Source organism: Dreissena polymorpha, chromosome 10 (genome assembly GCF_020536995.1).
Source record: "Dreissena polymorpha isolate Duluth1 chromosome 10, UMN_Dpol_1.0, whole genome shotgun sequence".
NCBI lineage: Eukaryota > Metazoa > Mollusca > Bivalvia > Myida > Dreissenidae > Dreissena > Dreissena polymorpha.
In genome coordinates, this window is record NC_068364.1 from 74,716,088 (window position 1) to 74,743,334 (window position 27,247).

Sequence of the window (27,247 nt, forward strand, 5' to 3'; positions counted from 1 at the left end):
TCTATATTTAGAATATTTCTTACAGAAATTCCTTTAAGCAAACAGCGTAGACCCTGATGAGACGCCCCATCATGCGGCGTCTCATCTGGGTCTTCACTGTTTGCAAAGGCCTTTTTTCTAGACGCTAGGCATAAATGATTTAATCATACAATTCAATGTGTGCATTAGTAGTTTTCAATGTCATTTAATGGAGGCAATCATTATCAGCTTAATTGAACACAAGATGTGTTTGTAAAACACTATGTCCCCCCCCCCAAAGTTTTTTGACCTTTGACTTTGAAGGATGACCTTGACCTTTCACCACTCAAAATGTGCAGCTCCATGAGATACACATGCATGTCAAATATCAAGTTGCTATCGTTAATATTGCAAAAAGTTATGGCAAATGTTAAAAGTTTGACGGAAACAAACCAACAGAGCAAAAACAATATGTCCCCCAGTTAAGACTGGGGGACATAAAAAATGGGGGGGGGGAGGTTGGGGCGGAAGGATTCTGGGTAGGGGCGTGGGTTATTGTTTGGTTGGAATCCATTGTGGTATTCAGGTAAGTGTTGTTTTGTCAAAGTCATAATAAAATGTGATCATAAATAAAGAAGTTATTGCAATTTAAGCAAAATGTTCAATTATCTAAGTGTAAAAGGGGCCATAATTATGTAAAAATGCTTGACACAGTGGTCTGCTCTTGTTTATAGGTTTGGGTCATGTTGGTAAACAAGTATGCAACATATAAAAGCCATATGTCAAAGGATATAGGAAATATTTGGGGTAGTACGCAAACTTTAACATAGATTTATCAATAATATGCATATTCTAAATATAAAAGGGGCAATAATTATGACAAAATGCTTGATAGAGTTGTCTGCTCTTGTTTATAAGCTGGGGTGATGTTGGTAAACAAGAATGCAAAATATAAAAGCAATTTGTCAAGGGACAATGAAAATAAATGGGGTAGTACGAAAACTTTAACATTTGCTGCATATTCTAAGTTGAAAAGGGGCCATAATTATGACAAAATGAAAATATTTAAACAAATTATTGGCGTTCCTATGGGTACTAATTGTGCGCCACTTATAGCTGACCTTTTTTTATATTGTTATGAAAGCGAATTTATGTTAGAATTATCTAAAACTAAGCAAGTAGATTTGATTTATTGTTTTAACCTTACTAGTAGGTACATTGATGACATACTTAATTTAGATAATCCATTATTTGAACAATATATTCACAAAATCTACCCAAAAGAACTAGTCTTAAATAGATCGTGTATATCCAATACAGACGCTGCGTATTTAGACTTACATTTAACTATTAATAATAATTTGATCAAAACTAGTTTATACGACAAACGGGACGATTTTAACTTTGAAATTGTAAATTTTCCGTTTCTAGATGGCAACATCCCTAAAGGACCTTCCTATGGTATTTACATTTCGCAGTTGGTACGTTATGCCAGAGCATGTTCGTGTATTAAAGATTTTAATGATCGTAATCTAATATTAACTAAAAAATTGCTAAAACAAGGCTTTTTGTATTATAACCTAAGAAATAAATTTGCTAGATTTTACTCTAAGTATGGTGATTTAATTTCAAAATATAATGTTTCTTTAAAATGGCATTTAAATAATGGAATCTCCCATCCATCATTTTACAGAGATTTTTTGAAGCGTGTCCGCAAATTTAAATATGTTAAACCAAATGTTCATATTAAACTTTTCAATTTAATTAACTTGTTTTTATCAAAAGGATACGATGCTTATGTACTTAAAAACACGTGTTTGATGGTTTTCGATTCACTATATATGTCTTCCCTTAAAATTTGGAATCATTAGTGATATTATAGGCATTTTTCACTGTTGAATAAAATTGTGTCATTGTGTCGTATGAACAAATCTGCATGAATACTACATTATAGGCATTTTTCACTGTTGAATAAAATTGTGTCATTGTGTTGTATGAACAAATCTGCATGTAAACTACATTTGGACTCAAATCGTACATCTTATCATTTCTGTCTTCAGTTGTCAAAACACCTATATACTGTTTGATTCCAATAATGTCGCTTTAATTGAATTACCATTTTTATTCATTTGCTTCTTAATATAAAATCACCTAAACTTGTTTTATTAGTAGCACAGCCCCATTAATATTTTTATTTAGTACTGCCCTAGGAATTTGTTCACGTCATAATGTCATTATGGATTTTTGTGACGTCATACGACCGACTTTCCCAGTTTTAATCTACATGCATAGGTCATTGGGTTTATAATGTTCCATTTTATTTATATTTTCTCTCTGTTAGGCGTTTCTTGTTTGATTTAATTATTTTTAATTTGTTTAGCAGTCACATAAACAACCAAGCTATGTAATATGGAATTTTTACACCCATTATTGCTGCTTCTTCCTGTATTTGCGCGATGATTATCTGAGATATTAACTCTATGATTCTATATTCTCATTTTTTTTCTATAAAGAAGGAATGTAGTTGACAATTGTTAATAGTTTTATTTGATCGTTCGTCAAAAAGTTGTAATTCTGTTACTCTTGTATCTTCAATGCAATTGAGTAATTAAATAGTAATTAAATTGAATGCGTTTTAATTCCCTTTTATTATTGTTTAATTTGAGTTACAATGCTATGACGTTAAATTTTATTTACACTTAAATGTATTATGAATATTGCTGGGCCAAGTGTGAGGTTGAGCGCTCTATAACCAGGTTTAAACCCCCAATGCTTTGCATTGACCGTTCCAAGGCGGTGACCCCAGCTTTATTCATATTTTGTGTTTATGTTGGTTTGTATTGTGCTGTATTGTGCTGTTTTGTACTGTTTGGGCAATCGGTCACTTGCCTTAAATAAAGGACCAACTAATTGTTTTTAATGAAAATTCAATACTGCTCCAGCAGCTGGAGTTTCACTTCTTTATATTGATAGAGTTGTCTGCTCTTGTTTATAGGTTGGGGTCGTATTGGTAAACAAGTATGCATATTATGAATAGTGTTTTTCCCAGGCCATTTTAGCGTGGCGAAAAGCCACGCCGCCCTCCCGGATCGCCACGCTGCCCTTTTCAAAGGCAAATTTCGCCACGCGCCCTTTTTTCAAAGGCAAATTTCGCCACGCGCCCTTATCAATAACATCTTTATTGCCTTACGATCTAACTTGGTCCGCAAAATCAGCTTCCTTGATTGTCTGTGACGCTCCGACTGTGCTTGATTTACTCAAGAGACGTCAACGTCTAATCGTCTATATTTAATTGAACAGATTTAATCTATAACAGTGCTCGATTTATAGGTAGGTCTTACTGACTGCTCCAAAGCTGTGAATTAGTCTTGCGTGAATAACCCCGTGTCAGTATCAATCGATAATGCCGGAGGCTATGTTATACCAAGTGCACTTTTCGCTCGGCAATGTGTACTCCTCCACAATATAATCATTACTTCGGTGACTTTTGATGAAAAACTCGATCTTATTCTCGTGGCAATTGTGCTTTGCATGCATTATTCAGTTATATCAAAACATATATTTTTACGCATAATTACATTTAAATTCACAAACAAGTTTATTCTTTATCGTTTTTGTCTTTAAGATAATTAGATCTAATTATTGAAATAATTACTGAGACGTATACTAATTTAACAAAATGCGAATCGCCTATACGATTTAACGTTGCTATGCGCACCTGTCGCTTACATCATTTGACATTTTATCAACATGGCGGACTATACAGAATTAAATTGTGACTCGGCAAAATGGCAAATAACGTCGTAAACGATCGAATTAACGATGGAGATTATACATTAAGAAGGAATTAATGAAATGTCTGTGATAATCAACGATGCATAAAATGTTTTAGATAGCAACAACATTATTTAATTATTTATTTGTAATCTACTCGGTGGATGTATCATGTCACGGAAACGAGTGTTTGCATATTGTTAGCGATCAATTTACTCGCAATGTTATTTTAAACATCTGTCGAGATTATTGTAAGAAAATGGGATAAGACAAACATGGTTTCATTTATATGTTAGTGAATCTGTGTATAATCAGATTCATATGCATATATTGCTTTATTATGTTTGTCGTGCTGTACAGTTTATTGAAACAGCATGGAACTTAAATGTACATTGCAAGGTAAATATATTAATATAAATCATAGTAAGTTAAATACATCTATTACTATTAAATGTGCTTGTTTATATGTTATTTTTTCGACAACTGCTTCTGATGCGATTACATGTTTCCCCGTGATTCAGGTATATAGGGAACGTTTTTGCCCTTTTTTGCCTACACTGCGCGCTAAAATGCCCTTTTTGAAAGTAATGCGCCATGCCCCTTTGCCCTCCTGGGAAAAACACTAATGAAAGCAATATGTATAGGGACAAAGAAAATATTTGGGGTAGTACGAAAACTTTTTAACACTTGCACGCTGACGCAGGGGTGAGTAGGATAGCTCCACAAGATATATTTCATATATAATAGTCGAGCTAAAAATCTATTTTGTTTGAAAATCAGTTGAAAATAAGTGCACTTATGCAATTTTCAAAACTTGTTTTTGACCCAGCATGGCCCAGTTTCGAACTCAGTCGAGGTATCAATGGGACAAATGTTCTGACCAAATTTCATGAAGATCAGACAATAAATGTGGCCTCTAGAGTGTTCACAAGGCAAAATGTTGACGACGCACGACGTACAAAAGGCGATCACACAAGCTCGATCTGAGCACATTGTGCTCAGGTGAGCTAAAAATTAACTTCTCCACTAGGGGGGGAGGGGTAACTTCCTATATACGGGTGTGCCGATTATATGGGGTGTGTTTTTCGACTAAAATTATAGATAGGGGTATTTGAGCATCTAAGTATAGATATGGGTATTGAAATCAGAAATTTGCTTGTATATAAATGCATATAGATTTGAAAGTATCAGTATCAAAATGGGTATGATAAATGTCATGCTTGTATATAAATTGGTATCAAACAGTAAATTTCAGTAGCGGGAAAGATGCAGAAACTTGACTGTGTCCACTTTATCAAATTCTAGTATTGAAATGGGTCCAGTTTATCAAAATTCTTGTATTCAATTGGGTCCACTTTCTCAATGATATCGTATACAAATGGGTCTTGTATCAAAATGGGTCTACTTTATCAAAGTTCCAGTATAAAAATGGGTCACATTTCGGAAGTCTTAGCAGGACATCCCTACCCTAAAAGTGGGGAAGTTACCCCCCCCCCTCGGGCTTAAAACCTATCTTGTCATTGTGAGTCCTGTTAATACAAATTGCAACATAATAATTAACAACAGAGCCATCAACTGCACAGGTGTGTGTTAATTTATTGTGTAGCACAGTCTGTACAGAGAAAGAAGACGTTGGTGTCCCGTGTCCTATGTGCGCGGTGCACCTCGCTCACCCTGGGTGCCTGGCTTGGTGGGCCCTCCTGGTCCATCCTGCTGAGAACAGGAAAGCAACCAACTTGAGCATAATAAATCATAGCAGCTTACTTTGTTTACATATAATTATAATAATACACATACATATGTTTGTTATAATTGGGAAATAAAACAAATGCTCATTAAATCAGGGGCATAGGTGCTTCGTATATGAACATAATAACTCATAGCAGTTTTGTTTACAAATAATTATCAAAATGTGTGTGAATTTTTTTTTTTACAAAAGTGAATTTTTATCTCAGACTTGTTTACCCTTCTATTTTGGTTTTGAGCATTAATAGATAGATTACATCCATGAAAGTATAGAAGCTTTTTAACATGGCATATTGAAGCTAGACATTTTGCGGTAACAAGTTTTTGATTAAAAAGCCCGAACATAGGTAAATGCCATTGGTTGAAGTGTGGTAAGGTGACGTGTGTCTGTTGACAAATGTTTTGAGCATCATCTATGCAAGTATGAAAGCTTTGTGGAAACATTATTTACATCTGAAGTAACAACTCATTTTGGGTTAACCAAGAATTTGAACCATCTGAATTAGTCCAAGTCTAAAAGTATGTCAATGTCAAAATTAAGTTTTTTTGATTTTATATAATTCAATTTTTTGGTTACCTTCATAGAGAGGGACAGGTAAATAGATGTGTAAGGCATAAAAATACCGTTATCTTAAACTTAATTGTTGTTACAGGCCAGGGTTTTACGGGACGCGATATTCTGCGTCAAATACGCATAAAATGCCAGTCAGGACCCATCATATTTGTTAATTTGCGTCCCATGGGACGCACACTCATTTTGACGTATTCTTTCTCGTAATTTTAACAAGACGCTCTGAAAGACAACTGCAGTACGTAATTTTCTAGAAGGATGTACGAGTTGTCTCGCTTGTTGATTTATCGACCAAACGAGTTATCGCGCACCTGCTGTTGCTAGGTGCAAAGTCCCGAATTGATATTACGTTCCGTAAATGAAAGCTATTAATGACGCTATGAAAGAAAAGCTTACTGACGTTACGATAGCTTATTATCTGGCAAGCAAGATTAAACTATAAAAATAAATACAATTTTTAATTTAATAGGTGTGTGTTAAATCTCGGCTGTTGTTTACATAAATAATTTATTACTATACTTTTAACTAATTGACTTTGACACAGCCAGCATATTTAGCATACATTCACTGCTTGTAACTCAAGTTATATTGGGACTCCCATTTTTATTGACAGGACCCCTGAAAATTATTAACTAGAGTCCTAGGGACCCCTAAAATTTGTCATGAGTGTAAAACCCTGACAGGCTAAGTACAAAGTAACTGTACAGTTGTTACAAAGTAATTGAACAAGAGGGCCTGAAAGGCCCAAAGTCGCTCACCTGAGATAACAAGATATTATTGGGACAAATCTTCTGACCAAGTTTCACGAAGATCGGAAAATAAATGTGGCCTCTATAGTGTTAACAAGGTTTTACTATAGCCATATAAGGAAAAATGCCCCGCCCCGTGGCAGCCATGTTTTTCAACCAACCGGCATCATTTTTTAACTTGTCCAAGATATTATCGGGATGAATCTTCTGACCAAGTTTCATGAAGATCGGACAGTAAATGTGGCCTCTAAGAGTGTTAACAAGATTTTACTATAGCCATATAAGGAAAAATGCCCCGCCCCTAGGAAGCCATTTTTTTCAAGCAAACATAATTATTTTCAAACTCATCCAAGATACCATTGAGACCAATCTTCTGATCAAATTTCATGAAGATTGGACTATAAATGTGGCCTCTAGAGTGTTAACAAGGTTTTACTATAGCCATATAAGGAAAAATGCCCTGCCCCTGGTGGCCATGTTTTTAAAGCAACAAATCTTCTGACAAAGTTTCATGATGATCGGAAAATAAATGTGACCTCTAGAGTGTTAACAAGGTTTTACTATAGCCATAAAAGGAAAATAGCACCGCCCCCGTGGTGGCAATGTTTTTCAACCAACCGGCATCATTTTTGAACTCGTCCAAGATATTATTGGGATGAATCTTCTGACCGAGTTTCATGAAGATCTGACGATAAATGTGGCCTTTAGAGTGTTAACAAGATTTGACTTTAGCCTTATATAGCCATATAAGGAAAAATGCCCCGCCCCTTGGCAGCCATGTTTTTCAAGCAAACGTAACCATTTTCGAACTCATCCAAGATATCATTAAGACACATCTTCTGACCATATTTCATCAATATTGGACAATAAATGTGGCCTCTATAGAGTGTTAACAAGGTTTTACTAAAGCCATATAAGGAAAAATGCCCCGCCCCCTGGCGGCCATGTTTTTCAACCAACCGGCATCATTTTCAAACTCGTCCAAGATATTATTGGGATGAATCTTCTGACCAAGTTTTATGAAGATCAGACAATAAATGTGGCCTCTAGAGTGTTAATAAGATTTTACTATAGCCATATAAGGAAAAATGCCCCGCCCATTGGCAGTCATGTTTTTCAAGCAAACTTAACCATTTTCGAACTCATTATTGAAACCAATGTTCAGACCAAATTTCATGAAGATTGGACAATAAATGTGGTCTCTAGAAAATTAACAAGACAAATGTTGACGCCACACAACGCACAACAGACGACGGACATAAAGCGATCACAAAAGCTCAGTTAAATGAGTCTATGCACGATTCTGTTAATTTTTATAATAGCTCATTAATAAAGAAAAGAAGCTCAGCTGCGGAAAACCAGATCAATTATTTTGAATTTATTTTCTTGTCATTCATTTGATTGAATTAAGAGATATCCAAAATTACTCCTCACAGAAATGATGAACATAAACTGCGCAGAGCAATAGTCTTCTCAAACTGACAGGGTCCTTTGGTATTGGAAGAAAAATTAATATATCATTTGGATGGAATCAGTTGAATTTGTATGCATACCCTGATTGGCCTGAATCGGATGGGTGGAGTTCTGTCTTTACGGGCTTCCCTGGACCTGTTCCTCACTACCTTGGAGTGAATTGCACACGAGATACAGTACAACAGCTTGGCATACAGCTTAGGCAGGGCATAAACTGAAAAAAGAAAACTCATAATGAGATGCATACCAGCCATATTAAAGACAAGGCTATTGTCAAGCAATATGATCCCCTACCGGCTCCACCATTGTCAGAAATTCCACCATTTTCAGATTTTTTTTGTTGCCATAGCAACCAAAATTTTTGACGTAGGAACAAAATTAAATGACGTGCATAATGTCCATATTGCCATCTATCCATGTTGCAAGTTTCATGAAAAAATATTAAGAACTTTTAAGTAGGGATGTCAACGAATATCCGAATATCCGAATATTCGGTCCCGGACCGAATATTCGGATACTATTTTCCGAATCGAATATTCGGAAGAAAAAAATAAAAAAAATCGAGTAATTTCAAAGACTTTTTATTCGTGAAATTTGCTTCAAACATTGTACAAAAAGTCGTTCCTCGTGTCATAATGTTTAGTCCGGATAATTCGTCGCTATGGTGATGACAGTATACCGGTCATAAATCCCGCTAATTGCCTAACAAAGACAGTCACTTTGTGTCAAAATTATGAAAGGTTCTAATCGCATCGGCAATCAAAACACCGACCTGCACTTGATCCAATGACTCGAATTACATTTAAAATTATCAAAGATTAAATGAGTAAAGGAAAAGCCGACTTGGTGTAAAAAAACAAATAAGACCGTATGGCAATTAAAACACAGACCCGTCTTGATCTAATAACTCGAATTACATTTAACATGATAAAAGATTAAATAAGTAAAGGAAGTGCCGACTTGGTGTGAAAAACAAAAAAGATCGTATGGTTATAATCACGTTGTCCAATCAAAAAAGCTTTTAGAAAATAATTTACTCAACCTCTAACCGAGCAAGAGAATTCTGACGAACTTCAGAGATATTTGCTTGTGAAAATGGAGCCAAACGCTAAACCTCTTGCTTGGTGGAAACGTCACGAGAGCGAATTTCCGAAAGTCGCGTATGTTGCTAGGAGTGTTCTATATGTACCTGCAACTTCTATGCCATCTGAGCGCATATTCTCAACCACTGGATTGCTCATCAATAAACTAAGAAATAGACTCGCCAGTGATCTGGTCGACGCAGTCGTGTTTTTAAAAAAGAACAATGTTCATGTGCCCTGTGACGCCGATCCGAGTGACTTTTAAATGTGGCAACGGTGTTTTGTTTGCATGTGTTCGCTATGTAAATAATACGTTTAAGTTCAGTTCAAATTATTTATAGATCTAACTGTTTTGTCATGTAATTATTTTGTCGTCATGTAAATATTATGTTTCTCGTTCTATTGTTGATGTACAATATTAAAGCACGTGTTCGCTATGTAAATACTATGTTTAAGTTCAGCTTAAATTATTTATAGATCTAACTGTTTTGTTATGTATTTGTTTTGTCGTCATGTAAATATTATGTTTCTCGTTCTATTGTTGATTTACAATATTAAAAGTTTAAAACAGTTTTCGTCATTCAATTTTAACAATTAGCGACGGCAATGCTGTGTCAATATTTAGTCACTTCCGGGGAACTTAAGTTATTGCAAGATTCAGAAAAGTGAGACAGACAGACTCACAGACAGACGCACAGAGCGCAAACCATAAGTCTTCTCCGGTAAAACCGGTAGGGGACAACAAGTTGACAATGGTCAGTGCCCCAGATAAGCTGCGTATCTGCGTCTTTCACCTTATGAAAATGTTTAAAAAGGCAAAGAAATACAATATCATGCGTATTGAAAATTCAACCAATTTGACTTGTATGCAAATTCGTCAAATCACATGTGTAGGATACAATAGCTTCGATTGAAAATGCTGTGCTCATTTTCGGTATTTTCTCTATGGAATTATAATCGTAATGCTGCGAGGCTTTCATTTAGCAAGGGCCTGGATGACGGAGCAGGAAAACAGTCAAAGTTACTCAAACACAGTGCAGACTAGATTTCATAGTTAAATTTGCGCCTGACCAAATTATTTACGACGACATACATGCGTTTTCAATCAGACTTATTATCCGTCGCTCATTGTGCATGTATTTATAAAGCATCTGTTTTTTCAGTTTCTATTACGATTCGTAATACAAATGTATATATACGAGCAGTCGAAAGACGTCCGCGATTGTTGCGCCAAAATATCAGTTGATGGCAAACTTTTTGGAACCAAGAAAGCAATAGCCAATAAGTGCAGAATCAGTTAATTATGATAGTTTACAGTTTTATTGCAGCAATACAGGTGTACAGTTTCAACATAAGTAAAGAAGCAATGATTGTAAGATACAAATTTTTATTACTCATTTCACCCTATTTCAAGTATGAAATCACCCTATTTTTCAAAATCAATGGGTGAAAACCCTATTTCCCAAATAATTATCTGGGACACTGAATGTTGTTTAGACACCTATTTTGAAGAAAAATTAAAGATAAAACACTCTGGGGGTAACAGGACATCTTGATTCTCAAATTAAAACTAAACCGATTCCTTCTTTTATTGTCATCATTTTAAGAAGTTGTATTTTTAAACAAACAAAGGCTACTGTTTTAAAGGCTGACAAGATTACTCTTTTGCTGTGTAAAATTAACAACTTTTCAAGTTGTTTAACAAGAGATGTGTTTGTCAGAAACACAATGCCCCCTAATGCGCCGCTTTGAAATTATTTTATTTTTTTACCTTGAAGGATGACCTTGACCTTTCACCACTCTAAATGTGCAGGCTAGCTCCATGAAATACACATACATACCAAATATCAAGTTGGTATCATCAATATTGCAAAAGTTATGACAAAGGTTAAAGTTTTGTGATACATACAATGACAGACAGGCAAAAAACATTATACCCCCGATCATTCGATCCAGGGCATAAAAGCCATATTTTCATGTTTTTGTGTGTTCATATCCTGTTAGTTACCTTCATTTGAGAAAAAAGGAATTTACATTTAAATATACCTCAACAATCTGCCATGTAGCATTTGCCAAAGGATTTTTCAAAGGTCTGTTCAGCAGCAATTACTTACAATTACTTACAGAATGTTGGATCTTTATTTTTCTTTCCCCCCATTGCATATTTGTGAGTCAAACAACAATTAAGGAGTTTAAAACACATGCTTCTGAATGTTATAGTGGTATGGATGGAAAATAAATGCGTTATGACTTCAACCTTTGTGGAGGCATAAAAATATACTTCACAATAACAGATATGACGTACATGCCTGAATTTTTCAGGTCCAAATGTGGACATTCCATAAAAATGTCTAGACATTTGACCAAAAAGCGCGACACATAAAACAATCAATCATACCACCTTCACTGTAGACAGTTATCAGTATTTTACATAAAACAAACCTCTCAATTTCTGGCCAATATTGACGATAAATGTGTTTAAATGTGTTTAATACTTGATGAACACAAACGTTCTCCACATTCAGAAGTAAACATATAGTTGCACTAAGCTGATGACTCCACAAACTGAAATGTGGGGCATTCCTCTATTTGACATCCTATCTGTACAGAGGCCCAAATTGAACATGTGTAAATCGTGTTATGCAATGTGCGCGCATCGAGCACTGTTTTTATTCAGTAAATCATCAACTAACTTCAAAATTAAGTTGATGCAATAATGACAAAATATTTTCTTACAAGGGCTGTTTGTAAAACATGCATGCCCCCCATATGGGCTGTCAGTTGTAGTGGCAGCCATTGTAAGAATACATTTTTTGTCACTGTGACCTTGACCTTTGACATAGTGACCTGAAAATCATAACGGGTCATCTGCCAGTCATGATCAATGTACCTATGAAGTTTCATGATCCTAGGCCTAATTATTCTTGAGTTATCATCAGGAAACCATTTTACTGTTTCAAGTAACTGTGATCTTGACCTTTGACCTAGTGACCTGAAAATCAATAGGGGTCATCTGCCAGTCATGATCAATGTACCTACGAAGTTTCATGAACCTAGGCGTAAGCATTCTTAAGTAATCATCTGGAAACAACCGGTGTGTAGTTGATTCGTTAAAAATTGTTCGAGTTACATGGTTTACAGTTAAGATGGTGTAGTTTTTCGGCAAATGAAGTTGCACATCTTGTTTCTATTATAGCATATATACAAAAAAAAAATATATAAAAAATACGGGATTCCCTCCTGTGAGTTCGCCTCCATTCTTTCAGACATCGCACAATCTCAGTTTGGAACAACTTACCACAAGACATTGTGAAATGTGATACTGTAAATTCTTTCAAGACTCAACTTGACATTATGAATTTATGGTTGGACTAGCATTTCGACATATCAAAAGTGTATTAATTAAAGCAAATTTAAATAACTTGTGACATTTACAACAAACAAAAATCAGACCGGAGATATTAAAATTGAAGAAGTTTAGAGGTGTCAACTAGCTGTAAGAGCCATTGAAAGTCCCTAGAAGACACAAGGTAGTAGTGAGTAACAGTGAATTATATTTTGAATTAATAATTGAATAATTATGTAGTTTTTTTACAAATGTTGGGACAAATTGTCTCATCTGGGTGGTGGGACATATACCCCAAAAGTGGGACTGTTGGTCCCACCAAGTCCAGGACATTTCGCATGTGTGGATAATTGGATATGAATGAGGCCTGGTAAAATTGTTAATGTTTCAATTGATATTCATATATTTTCATTTTAGAATGAAAACTGGCTAGTTATTAATTTATCTAACCAAATTTAATAATAAAAAATGCAATAAGGCATACCATCATAAACACTGGCATCAGAAATATCTCGCACGGCCGCTGCTTCGACAATGTTGCGGATGACAAATTTCTTTATTGCCTTGTCTTTAGGTACACATCTGGCACAGTTGGTGCACCTGACGGCCTGCACATGACCGCGCCCTTTCTTGTTGCGACCGTTGTTTCGTCTCTTCTGAGTCTGTATTCAAACGTACAAACGATTTATATTAAATCTTACCCCACCCACAACTTGTTGCTGTAAACAGACCCACGTGAGTATTTCTTCTCAACAAACAAAATTATGGAGCAGTTTCATTAATTTAAATAAATGTCACTCGCGTTAAATATTACATAGCGTATGTATATAGCATTTCATAACTTTAAATCATGTTGAAAAATGAACGCAATTTGTTAAAACTTATAGCCATCGAAAACATGCTCTCACCATTTTGACGACTTCAACCGGAAAAGGAAGCGCATGTAGACAAAAACTGGGGCCTCACCAAAATAATCAAGTTAAACTGAACGCTTGTCATGAATTTTTTTTATAATTTGTATTTATTTTAAATAAAATTTAAATATTGCCATAATGTTGAAAATACAATTAAAAACCATAACGTAGATCGCGGACTATATGTTAGGGAAGAAAAGCGGTTTATGTAACCCAAAGAAATAGTAAATTTGAACGAAGAAAAAATCACCACAAGACAATTATTTAATTCAATTGCATGTTGTTGTTTTTTATTTGTTTGCAACATAGTTACACAATTTGAGAACATCTTATAGAGGAGCGATTTTACATGATTTATTTATAGATAATTATAATAATTTTAATAATGGAAATGAGTGATTGTTATTTTCACCAAAACATAGATAAAAAATCTAGTTAACAACGAGATATCAATCTGCCAATAAATATTTTTATTAACAAGAAAGATCTATAGTCATCCTCAGACTTCATGTGTTAGTATCTATAATTCTTGTATAAATAAATACACCCATATATAATTAATGAGTGACACAAATATAGTTTGTGTTTCAATTGGCATTCAATTTGCAATCAGACTGATTAATGAACACATTTGTTAAAATGAGAAAAAAAATCATACTTTTTAAAAATCAATTTTAGCAATATAAGATCATTAGTTATGATAAAGGTTACAATGGCATCTTTAAGCATAGAGCCGCTTGCGATTCTGACTATCAGTAAGTTCAAACTCATGACATCATTTAGCATGGAGCCGATGCTCATACTGACTATAACTTAGTTCATACTCACGACATCCTTAAGCAAAGAGCCGCTGATGATTCTGACTATGACTTGGTTCACACTTATGAAATCATTTAGCATAAAACCGCTGCTGATTCTCACTATGACTTGGTTCACACTTATGAAATCATTTAGCATAAAACCGCTGCTGATTCTCACTATGACTTGGTTCACACATATGAAATCATTTAGCATAAAACCGCTGCTGATTCTCACTATGACTTAGTTCACACTTATGTAATCATTTAGCATAAAACCGCTGCTGATTCTGACTATGACTTGGTTCACACTTATGACATCATTTAGCATAGAGCCGCTGCTGATTCTGACTATGACTTGGTTCACACTTATGAAATCATTTAGCATAAAACCGCTGCTGATTCTGACTATGACTTGGTTCACACTTATGAAATCATTTAGCATAATACCGCTGCTGATTCTCACTATGACTTAGTTCACACTTATGAAATCATTTAGCATAAAACCGCTGCTGATTCTCACTATGACTTAGTTCACACTTATGTAATCATTTAGCATAAAACCGCTGCTGATTCTGACTATGACTTGGTTCACACTTATGACATCATTTAGCATAGAGCCGCTGCTGATTCTGACTATGACTTGGTTCACACTTATGACATCATTTAGCATAGAGCCGCTGCTGATTCTGACTATGACTTGGTTCACACTTATGACATCATTTAGCATAGAGCCGCTGCTGATTCTGACTATGACTTGGTTTACACTTATGACATCATTTAGCATAGAGCCGCTGCTGATTCTGACTATTGTATAAATATGAATAATTTGAGCTAATCCAAAAGATAACCATAATTCGTATAAACTATTAAGATAACCAAAGTCAAAGACCATGGCTAAATCTTATCCAAAACGTAACCAAAATGCTCACCTGTTTGAATATCTATTTGTTAATACAATCGCTAACCAAACAAGAGTTATATCCAGATTTATGAAATTGGTTGCAGTGCTCCAGATTGCTGTTTTTTGACTAAAAAATAATTTAGAAATGAGTAATGTCCCTGCATGGCATGGGTGTTACTGCTTTATTTCACTTGACACAGAAACAAGAGGTGTTTGCCAACCATAATGTGAACAATCAATACACATGCATGTTCCAGTCTTTGTAACAAATGCTACAAAACAGACCTAATACATCAGTCAAATTGACACTGATCATCGTCCGATCAGCGGCCGACGTATTTTTCCACTCATCGGGCTGGCGACCTGATAAATTTTAAGTCTCACTTAAAATTTTAATCCAATGTCAGGCGCATGCCGGGCGATAACCGTTCGTTGATCGTCCGATCTTTTTTTGATCTCAACTCGATTCCTTCCCGGGCCCGATGTCGGGTAAAAACAAACTGTGACATACAAAATTAATCCGGACGCCGCCCGATGCTACAAAATGACCCGATGTGTGTGCGATCATCGGCTGGCGCCTGCCCGATGAGCGGAAAAAAACGTCGGCCGCTGATCGGTGTTTATTTGTGACTGAGGTTTTAAACTTTGTCACTCATAGGACGGCGGACGGCTGGGACGTGTCCAGTCTTCCCGATGCCTGGAGATCGGACACATCGGGCGGCGACCGGATTATTTGTGACTGAGGCATTACTCACATATGTCTTTAATTACCAATATCCTGGTCCAGACTTTGCAAGCGATGATAGAAGTAGCAGTGATATCTTTCACCATATGCTGATGATGTTGATGATAGAAGTAGCAGTGATATATTTCACCCTATGCTGATGATGTTGATTACAGAAGTAGCAGTGATATCTTTCACCCTATGCTGATGATGTTGATTACAGAAGTAGCAGTGATATATTTCACCCTATGCTGATGATGTTGATTACAGAAGTAGCAGTGATATCTTTCACCCTATGCTGATGATGTTGATTACAGAAGTAGCAGTGATATCTTTCACCCTATGCTGATGATGTTGATTACAGAAGTAGCAGTGAATATCTTTCACCCTATGCTGATGATGTTGATTACAGAAGTAGCAGTGATATCTTTCACCCTATGCTGATGATGTTGATTACAGAAGTAGCAGTGATATCTTTCACCCTATGCTGATGATGTTGATTACATAAGTAGCAGTGATTTCTTTCACCCTATGCTGATGATGTTGATTACAGAAGTAGCAGTGATATCTTTCACCCTATGCTGATGATGTTGATTACAGAAGTAGCAGTGATATCTTTCACCCTATGCTGATGATGTTGATTACAGAAGTAGCAGTGATATCTTTCACCCTATGCTGATGATGTTGATTACAGAAGTAGCAGTGATATCTTTCACCCTATGCTGATGATGTTGATTACAGAAGTAGCAGTGATATCTTTCACCCTATGCTGATGATGTTGATGATAGAAGTAGCAGTGATATCTTTCACCCTATGCTGATGATGTTGATGACAGAAGTAGCAGTGAATATCTTTCACCCTATGCTGATGATGTTGATTACAGAAGTAGCAGTGATATCTTTCACCCTATGCTGATGATGTTGATGATAGAAGTAGCAGTGATATCTTTAACCCTATGCTGATGATGTTGATTACAGAAGTAGCAGTGATATCTTTCACCCTATGCTGATGATGTTGATTACAGAAGTAGCAGTGATATCTTTCACCCTATGCTGATGATGTTGATTACAGAAGTAGCAGTGATATCTTTCACCCTATGCTGATGATGTTGATTACAGAAGTAGCAGTGATATCTTTCACCCTATGCTGATGATGTTGATTACAGAAGTAGCAGTGATATCTTTCACCCTATGCTGATGATGTTGATTACAGAAGTAGCAGTGATATCTTTCACCCTATGCTGATGATGTTGATTACAGAAGTAGCAGTGATATCTTTCCCCCTTTGCTGATGATGTTGATTACAGAAGTAGCAGTGATATCTTTCACCCTATGCTGATGATGTTGATGATAGAAGTAGCAGTGATATCTTTCACCCTATGCTGATGATGTTGATTACAGAAGTAGCAGTGATATCTTTCACCCTATGCTGATGATGTTGATGATAGAAGTAGCAGTGATATCTTTCACCCTATGCTGATGATGTTGATTACAGAAGTAGCAGTGATATCTTTCACCCTATGCTGATGATGTTGATGACAGAAGTAGCAGTGATATCTTTCACCCTATGCTGATGATGTTGATTACAGAAGTAGCAGTGATATCTTTCACCCTATGCTGATGATGTTGATTACAGAAGTAGCAGTGATATCTTTCACCCTATGCTGATGATGTTGACTACAGAAGTAGCAGTGATATCTTTCACCCTATGCTGATGATGTTGATGATAGAAGTAACAGTGATATCTTTCACCCTATGCTGATGATGTTGATTACAGAAGTAGCAGTGAATATCTTTCACCCTATGCTGATGATGTTGATTACAGAAGTAGCAGTAATATCTTTCACCCTTTGCTGATGATGTTGACTACAGAAGTAGCAGTGATATCTTTCACCCTATGCTGATGATGTTGACTACAGAAGTAGCAGTGATATCTTTCACCCTATGCTGATGATGTTGACTACAGAAGTAGCAGTGATATCTTTCACCCTATGCTGATGATGTTGATTACAGAAGTAGCAGTGATATCTATCAACTTATGATGACGATGTTGATGATAGAAGTAGCAGTGATATCTTTCACCCTATGCTGATGATGTTGATTACAGAAGTAGCAGTGATATATATCAACTTATGATGACGATGTTGATTACAGAAGTAGCAGTGATATCTATCAACTTATGATGACGATGTTGATTACAGAAGTAGCAGTGATATCTATCAACTTATGATGACGATGTTGATGATAGAAGTAGCAGTGATATCTTTCACCCTATGCTGATGATGTTGATTACAGAAGTAGCAGTGATATCTTTCACCCTATGCTGATGATGTTGACTACAGAAGTAGCAGTGATATCTTTCACCCTATGCTGATGATGTTGATGATAGAAGTAGCAGTGATATCTTTCACCCTATGCTGATGATGTTGATGATAGAAGTAGCAGTGATATCTATCAACTTATGATGACGATGTTGATGACAGATGTAGCAGTGATAACTATTACCTTATGATGATGAAGTTGATGATAAAAGTGGTTGTCATAATTACGTAGACTGTTTACAGCCCTGCTTTATCATTTTTATAGAGATAACTCTTCTTCTTCTTCTTGTACTGTACTTATACAATACAGAGTTACGTTTTCTTATCTGCTTAAAATGCAAATTCGTTGAATTGATATCCCCCGCCAATATGCTTCTGGACACAAAAGTGTTATAATTGATACTCAAAAAAGCATTTTTTTCAAGATACAAAGGGCCATAACTCCGTTATTAACAGATGGTGTACACTGCCATTTGGCGTGCATCATCCTAGTATCCATATATATACTGTTAGAAAGCTTTCGTCATGAAATGCTACTACGCATAATCAATTGTAGTTTTATTTGCTAAACAACCTGCATGTCCGGGAGACCTCGATCTAAATATAGTACTAATTCCGAGACGAATCGAATTGTCGTCATGGGTGTTCCCGCCCTCTTTTGCAGTATAATGGATGTTAAATTATATTCTATTGTTTTCACTCTAACTAGCAAGATGTCGGAGTTTATGTTGGTTTACTATAGTTATATAAATAATTGTTAAGAATATATTATCCTTGAATATACATGTTGACTTCAAACTATATGCTTCGGCATGTTCCGTGCGCTACGAACATCGCCGAAACGTTGCTCGGTTATGACCGAAAATTCTTATTCTACAGAGCTCCGTACACGTCATAATTTTGATGACGTCATCTGGAGCGATTCATAGGGTATATAAACCCAGACTTTTCCGGAGCATTGGCCAATCTTTCCTAACACTTTTCCGACGAAACCTCCTTTGTAATTTAAATATTAACCACTCCGGATGGCAGAAAGTGAGGTATATAACATTCCCGTATTTTCAGAACAGTTCCACCCGGAGCTGCTCCGTATATGTTATAATAAATAACCAGTTACTTGCCTGACAACAATAATAATAAACAGCGGCCATGTTTGTCCATTGTTATGATGGGTACGGAGCTCAGAGACAGTTATGCCTAGATATGACAATATTATAATTCATCAAATGTATATAACCTATGTACTTGTATTATGTAATTACCAATGCCATTATATGAATACCATGCCAACCCAATAGAAAAATAATTGTTTTAACCGGAACTCGGACTTCGTCATCCTTCCATACAAATATAAAATATCGTTGTTGTGCAACAACGGTCCTGTGTGCATATGCCTGGAGCCTTGTCCCGTTACCGTACCACCACGGCAGGGGTGGCCGGCGGCGGAACAATACTTATACCAAGTTTCAATGAAATGCGTCAAAGCACTTCCAAGATATGGCTCCGGACTGACGGAAAGACAGACTCACGTACAAAGTCAAAACAATAACCCTCCGCCGATGACGGGGGAGAATTAAGCCAGAAGAGAAAAGGAGCTTTGATATTGTTTTGCAATACATCTCAAGAAGAAATTGTGAAATTAGAAAAAAAATAAAATATTATCAGTCTGTTGACAGACTTATAATTACGCTAAGTATATAGATGATTGAGTCAAAGATGATAGAGGTTGTGAAACTGATGCTAAGTGTCTTATTATGATCATGATGATGATGGTAATGATGTTGCTGACAATTATGCTGTTTATAATACTTATGATGATTACTTGAAAAGACTGAGATTACAAATTTATTTGAATGTTTTCCACTCTTTCAATACATACCAACAAACACAAATAATGTCAGATAAGAAAAATATAAATTAAAGAGAGAGACAGACAGACATATCATCACAATGTCAAACAATTATGCATACATAATTAAATAAGTCATTGTTATTCCCATAGGGACGTAAATTCAACAGAATGTACATAAATATGAATAAACAAAAGCAGCTATACAAAATGTTATGCCGGCTGTATGTTGAACACCATATTTAGAATATTAATCTTGTTCAAACTTGATTTTTTAATAGAACATGTACCCATATTTTGCTAAAAAGGCAACATTTATTGCATCGAAGGGCATTTACTTGGTAGTTTCTTCAAGCAAGGATATAAGATTTTAATATAAATATTTTGTTTACTCTATCTTAAACCGACACATGAATATGAACTAACAATACTTAATAAAATTAATTAACTATCTTTAAATGGACCATAAATCTTCTGTTGTTTCCTTTGATGAAATTAATAACATACAAGTTTACTGACACTTATACTTGTATTTGTTGCAGAATCAACATTTGTGTTTTTGCATGCTATGAACAAATCTGCAGAAAATTATTCGGACTTTTAAACAGTGTATTTTGTACATAAATTAAGTTTCAGACTCTTAACACGCCGTCAAAATTGCGTTTTTTAACCCTTAAAGCGCTGGAGCTGAATTTTAAAGGCCTTTGCAAACAGTTTGGATCCAGATGAGACGCCACAGAACGTGGCGTCTCATCAGGATCCAAACTGTTTGCTATTCTGATAGTATTCTTTGAAAAAAATCGAAGAAAATGCTTATTTTATAAATTCAGCAGACGACATTTTAGCAGAAGACAAATTTCCCAGCATGCAAAGGGATATAGAGTAGACCACCAAAAGTAAAAAAAGTGAACATCCACAAGATTTTTACGGCATTTATAAATTTACTAAATACTATGTTCAACGGTTTACACCTTTATACCATCAAAAAAGTTGAATATAATTATAGGCTGCAACATAAATATAATATTTAATATAGTTCAAAACAATCACGATGAGAGTGAAAATGCGCATTTAACCAAGAGTCTAACACCTGATATAAAGGTGAATTTGCGGGTTTGTAAATGTCCCGGTGGGCAATTGTGCTGGAGGGCATATGCATGTCTGAGCTCAAAATATCTGAAGGGAATATACTGGTTGAAGTGAAATATACTGGAATCTGGCCAGGCACTTTGACTCTGCATTGTTAATTGCAATCTAACACTACATGCTATATTGTTACAAGTAGAGTTCATAGTATGTCCATTCAAGAAGAACAAATGAACACATCCACAAATATGAGTTGAGACTTTCACTACACAAATAAATAACTTGTTTAATGTGTAGTTAATATTCATCTGCCAGTTGTTTCATCATACTATGTGCATATATAAAATGTCAGAACATATAAACAAACAACAATACTTAACAAATTAAAATGCATAAAAGTTATGATACAACATCAAACATAGAATGCAATTTTTATTGTTAAATATTTTCGTCTTTACTTGACCACATGATTGTACCACTGAACAAAAAAGGTACACAACAAGTTGTAATGGTTCCATAAGCAATGGGCACATACAAATAATGTGGGAAAAACAATATTGATACAGTCGATACATCACACATACTTAAAAACCAAACAGAATATATGAAACAATATTTCAAGTGAAACTTACAACATGTATTATTCCCCATACATTTTATCTTGATGAATTAACAAAGGGATTTAGTATCCTATTTTTGTATTTTGCCTCAATACATTCAAACTTAATGAAAATGTCCCTTTGGAACTGAAATCTGAAAATGACATAGTTATAGAATAATGTAAATGGTATAATCATTATTAACAAAATATAAAAACAGCTACATTAACAACATGAATAAACAAGACATTTCAGATTCATTCCATGTTTGAATTCTTACCACACATAACAACAAAAGACATTGCACTTTATTCCCCAAACAATACGGAGACATCTAGCATACATGTATTCCCATTCCGTTGAACCAATATCAGGGCCAAGAAAATCAAATTAAATTAAAGATCTTTCTTACTAGATTCAAGTTTTTAAGGCTTCATTTTCAACCCTTAGATACTGATGCGTAGCACACAGCATATAACCTGAAAGACTGCAAGTTACTTGCAGGCTGTTCTGGTTTTATGCTGGTTGCAAAAGCTATTTTTACTTTGCTTCCAAGTGGGAAAGGGTAAAAATAAAAATGTCAAACACAACTGATTGAAAAGTCCACAGATAATACAAACACTTTCATTTTCTAGAAAGGAGCAATACATCAGAATTTGTGGTCATTGGACAGATCTTAGGTTTAAACCTTTGGGAGTTAAACCTTTTCATGTTAGCTGAAATGCCTCAAATCCCCAAGCCTTGAGATAATTGAGACTAATTGAGACACCCTTATAACCGTTTTCGGGATAGAACAAGCACTTGGAGCTGTTGATTATCTTGCTGCCAGAAGTACAATCACAGATTGGAGATCAATTCTCTTGGAGCTGTTGATTATCATAAAGTGTTGTCCCAGATTAGCCTGTACAGTCTGCACAGGCTAATCAGGGACATCACTTTCCGCTTTAATTATATTTTTGTTTTACAAAAGTCTCTTCTTTGCAAAAATCTAGTTAAGGCGGAAAATGTCCGCACAGGCTAATCAGGGACGACACTAACGCACATGCATTAAATCCCCTTCTCACATAGGGAGGCTCATTTAAGGTCTTATCACATACATGTATGCAATCCTTGAAACGTAATGTAAAGTTTATGCAAATGTCAATATAGTGATGGCCATTATAGGTGATCCCTACTTTAAGCGCAGTACCTATGGGTCAGGGAATGTCCAGTTAATTTCTAAGATAAAATATGTTTAATTAAAATACATTCTTATGAATATGGGAATATATTACAATATGAATATACACATGTATTTACATAAGAATAAATTTCAACTAGAGCTTTGTCACAGACGTGACTAAATCCCCCACATGCCGCATTGACACAGAATATTTTGCATGTTGTCCTCACAAAAAACAGCAGACACTATGCTCAATGTTTAAAACGCACTAAGTGACCCCGTGACCTAGTTTTTGTAGTTTTTGACCCGGCATGGCCCATGTTCAACTTGATCTACACATCATCTAGATAAAACTTCTGACCAAGCGTGGTGAAGATTGGATGAAAACTACTTGAATTAGAGAGCGGATACCATGCGCAATGTTTAAAACGCACTAACTGACCCGGTAACCTAGTTTTTTACCTGCCATGACCCATGTTCGAAATTGGCTTAGACATCATCTAGATACAACTTCTGACCAAGTTTGGTGAAGCTCGGATCAAAACTACTTGAATTAGAGAGCGGACACCATGCTCAATGTTTAGAACGCACTAAGTGACCCAGTTAACTAGTTTTTTACCTAGACATCATCTAGATACAACATCTGACAAGTTTGGTGAAGATCGGATGAAAACAACTTGAATTAGAGAGTGGACAATTAATACAGACCGACAGACAAGCTCACTCCTATATACCCCCCTAAACTTTGTTTGTGGGGGTATAATTAAAAATATTTTTTCTTAGAAATTTACCTCATCCTTACCCTAAACCTATATACATATATAGGAAATCCATCTATAGAACACGCTTAACCCTTTGCATGCTGGGAAATTTGTCTTCTGCTAAAATGTTGTCTGCTGACTTTGTAAAATTAGCATTTCTTAGATTTTTTTCAAAGAATACTATCAAAATAGCAAACAGTTTGGATCCTGATGAGATGCCACGTTCAGTGGCGTCTCATCTGGATCCAAACTGTTTGCAAAGGTCTTCAAAATTCGGTTCCAGCACTGAAAGAGTTAACATGTCACATTTATGTGAAATTACATTTCTCGCAATAACCATTATGTCTTATAATCCTGCATTAAATGGCACATATTCTCATATGTAATATAAGTTCACGATATTAGTTGTTACTATTTAACTCTTTCAGTGCTGGAACCGCATTTTGTAGGCCTTTGCAAACAGTGTGGATCCCGATGAGATGCCACAGAATGGATCCAAACTGTTTGCTATTCTGATAGTATCGGAAAAAAAATCGAAGAAAATGCTAATTTTAGAAATTCAGCAGACGACATTTTACCAGACAACAAATTTCCCAGCATGCAAAGGGTTAAAATTCTTTCTTTATTTGATACAGAAACTAAAGTTTTGCAGTCAATGTTCAAATAACACTTATGATCAGGTACAGTAGCTACACCAATGGTGTTCTTTAAAATGTAAATGCTATTAAAAAAAAACACTTCATTTTTAAGAAACACAAAACCATGCCTAAATATAAAAGCAAGAATCAAATGTGTCTTGTTCTCAGAAAACTGGGCTTAATTCATGTGCATAAAGTGTCGTCCAAGATTAGCCTGTGCAGTCCGTACAGGCTAATCAGGGACGACACTTTCCGCTTTAATGGTATTTTTAGTTTCAAGGAAGTCCCTCCTTACAGAAAATCAAGTTTAGGCGGAAAGTGTCGTCCCTGATTAGCCTGTGCGGACTGCACAGGCTAATCTGGGACGACACTTTACGCACATGTATTATGCCCAGTTTTATCAGAACAAGAATCAAATATTCCAAAGCTCATCATTGCAAATAGATCAATAACAACAAAATGACAACTTGTTCAGATTAAGATTTTTAAATACTGATCACTTTCATGAAATATCTACACATGTACTGGTGTTAACAAGAGACGTGTTTGTCAGAAACACATCGCCCCCTACTGCGCCACTTTGATCTATATATATCTTTTTAAATATATCCCTTTGAATTATATCATTTGGCAGGTACAGATAATTTTCACAAGGGTGGTAATATAAAATATTACTTCCCTTGTGAAAATGATCTGAACCTGCCAAATGATAAATAGAAATTATCTCCCTTTAAAGCTTGTTACTTCCCTTGAATTTTTATTTTTGACCATTGACCTTAAAGGATTACATTAACCTTGACTTTGCACCTCTCAAACTGTGCAGCTCCATGAGATACACATGCATGCCAAATATCAAGTTGCTATCTTCAATATTGCAAAAGTTATGGGCAATGTTAATGTTTTCAGATGGAAGGATGGACGGACAGACTGACGGACAGTTCAACTGCTATATGCCACCCTACCGGGGGCATAAAAATGTTTGTACATAATGTTTTTTTTTTAAATTTCAATAAAACATGGGTCTATAACACCCTAGATATATCAAGTGTAAATGAAAAATCAGTTAAAATAATCCTTAAATAACCATAAAAATTAAAATAAGTATTACTAATTTCTTTTGGATGCTTTTCCAACATAACATGGTGATAAAGTGCCCATCATGATTATCGACAACTGAGTTTGTAACTGTTGTACATTGACAAACTCAATATTAAGTTACTGAAAGTTATTCACTCAACCATTGACATTTAGTTTACTTAAAACCATCGAGAAGCTCATTAAACATACGTTGACCGACTTTCAGCAACAGTGGTTCCTTCGTCAACAGTTTCAAGTAGAGAAATATCTCCTGAATTTTGCAAGAAATTTTCCTCTTCCTCTTTGTACATGGTTATTGGGTCAACATTCATTAAGGCATCTGGGGATTCAAGATCTATTACTTCACAATCTGTCAAAACTCTACTTAAATGATCACTTTCTAGAGTTATTCCATCAGCATTTTCATTTTCCTCACTTTCTAGAGTAACTTCAATATCTACCATTTTTTCATTTTGTTGAGTTTCTCCATTGACATATTCACAGACATTCTCCTTGGAGCAACCATGACCAGCCGCTTGTTTGTCGTCTGTTTTTTCTGCTTCACTGCATATGCCCGTAAGAGATGCCAAACTGACTTGTCTATTTATAGATATGATGTCATCTGGAAAAGTCATAACCTCTGACCCTTTTGAAAATTGAGCAGGCGGTACTTGAGTATATGAATCCAATTCTAACTCATTCTGCATGTCTAGAGTCATTTTTAACATGGTCTCAGTCAGTTCGATAAACGATCGCTGATTGGTGGAGGCGTGTTCAGACTGACCAATCAGATTCAACAGTTTATTTTCCTCCTCACCAGTCAAAGGGCTTGTTTCACTCAGAGTGTCATCGTGTCTGTAATAGCTGTTTTGATTAGGCAGATCGGCACATGAGCAACCTTCGACGCTGGAATCGGTCTCCGGCGTATGCATGTGTTTCGGCTCATGCACAAGTTGGGGTCTGTAGCCCCAAACTTCACTAGAGCTTGACTCAGAAAAGTCCGACTCTGGGCTAAGGAGAGTAAACACTTTCTCATCTTCACCCGGGGTGTTGGCAGAAAACAGACGTCCGTTTCCGTGTTCCACGACCTTTGGCTTGCTCCTCGACAAATTACTGAAGTCTTTCTTCATGAAATTCTTCGTTTTATCATCCTCATCAATATGAATATTTGAAACAGAAATATCTTTAATGGGACCAAAACTTCTACAAGAGGCTATCGGTTCACCATTGGACTTGTCAATCGCGTCCATATTTAAGAGTTTCTGCAAAATTGGACCGCCCAAACTGAAATCGTCCACAGACTGGTTTTCACTTTCCTCACCAATACTAGAAACTGAGATGCCACCACAAGCACCCAGCACTTCAAGATCATCGAACGGCGGGCATTCGGAGCTTGGCAAGTCTGGTTCCCCGGTATGCAGGTACTTGTTGGTAACCAATGGTGATAGACTGGTCGCTGCCTGACAACTTGAGCAATCTGGATGGTACAAGTCTTCCACGCTCTTGTTTGGTACCCTGCTCACAACTGTGGACTGGTTCTCACCGAATCTACTCAGACTGAATGGCCTGTCATTATCATCTGCTCCAGACTGGTCTAGACTGGTCTTCAGGTCAGTCTCCTCATTGTCTGAATCAAAACAAGCATGCAAGGACATGATTATGAAACTGGTTTATTATTTTTTTAATCTGGATGATTTTCTAAATTATCATTATAATT

General features: G+C 35.8%; 2 protein-coding genes across 2 annotated transcripts in view; both read right to left on the minus strand.

Annotated features, from left to right (window-relative positions):
* Positions 1–5,308: 5,308 nt before the first annotated feature.
* LOC127848907 (40S ribosomal protein S26-like) lies at positions 5,309–13,760 on the minus strand. Its single transcript, XM_052381602.1, has 4 exons — positions 13,608–13,760; positions 13,184–13,361; positions 8,352–8,485; positions 5,309–5,445 (listed from the first exon to the last, which is right to left on the minus strand). The coding sequence occupies exons 1-4, from the start codon at positions 13,608–13,610 to the stop codon at positions 5,380–5,382; spliced, it is 381 nt and encodes a 126-aa protein (XP_052237562.1). The 5' UTR covers positions 13,611–13,760; the 3' UTR covers positions 5,309–5,379.
* A 6,430-nt stretch (positions 13,761–20,190) lies between these two features.
* Positions 20,191–27,247, minus strand: part of LOC127847876 (ankyrin repeat and IBR domain-containing protein 1-like) — a 45,943-nt gene continuing 38,886 nt past the window's right edge. Inside the window, exon 20 of the mRNA XM_052380092.1 lies at positions 20,191–27,157. Coding sequence (XP_052236052.1) covers positions 25,731–27,157 — 1,427 coding nt within the window. The 3' untranslated portion in view covers positions 20,191–25,730. The remainder of the gene's footprint in view (positions 27,158–27,247) is intronic.

What these genes read in the sequence shown, in the direction of transcription:
- LOC127848907 (XM_052381602.1), bottom strand. An exon ending in TGATGCCAGTGTTTATGATG is followed by an intron (nt 8,486 to 13,183) that starts GTATGCCTTATT and finishes TTCTTTTTTCAG; the next exon opens with TTTATGCCCTGCCTAAGCTG. An exon ending in TCCGATTCAGGCCAATCAGG is followed by an intron (nt 5,446 to 8,351) that starts GTATGCATACAA and finishes TCCTGTTCTCAG; the next exon opens with CAGGATGGACCAGGAGGGCC.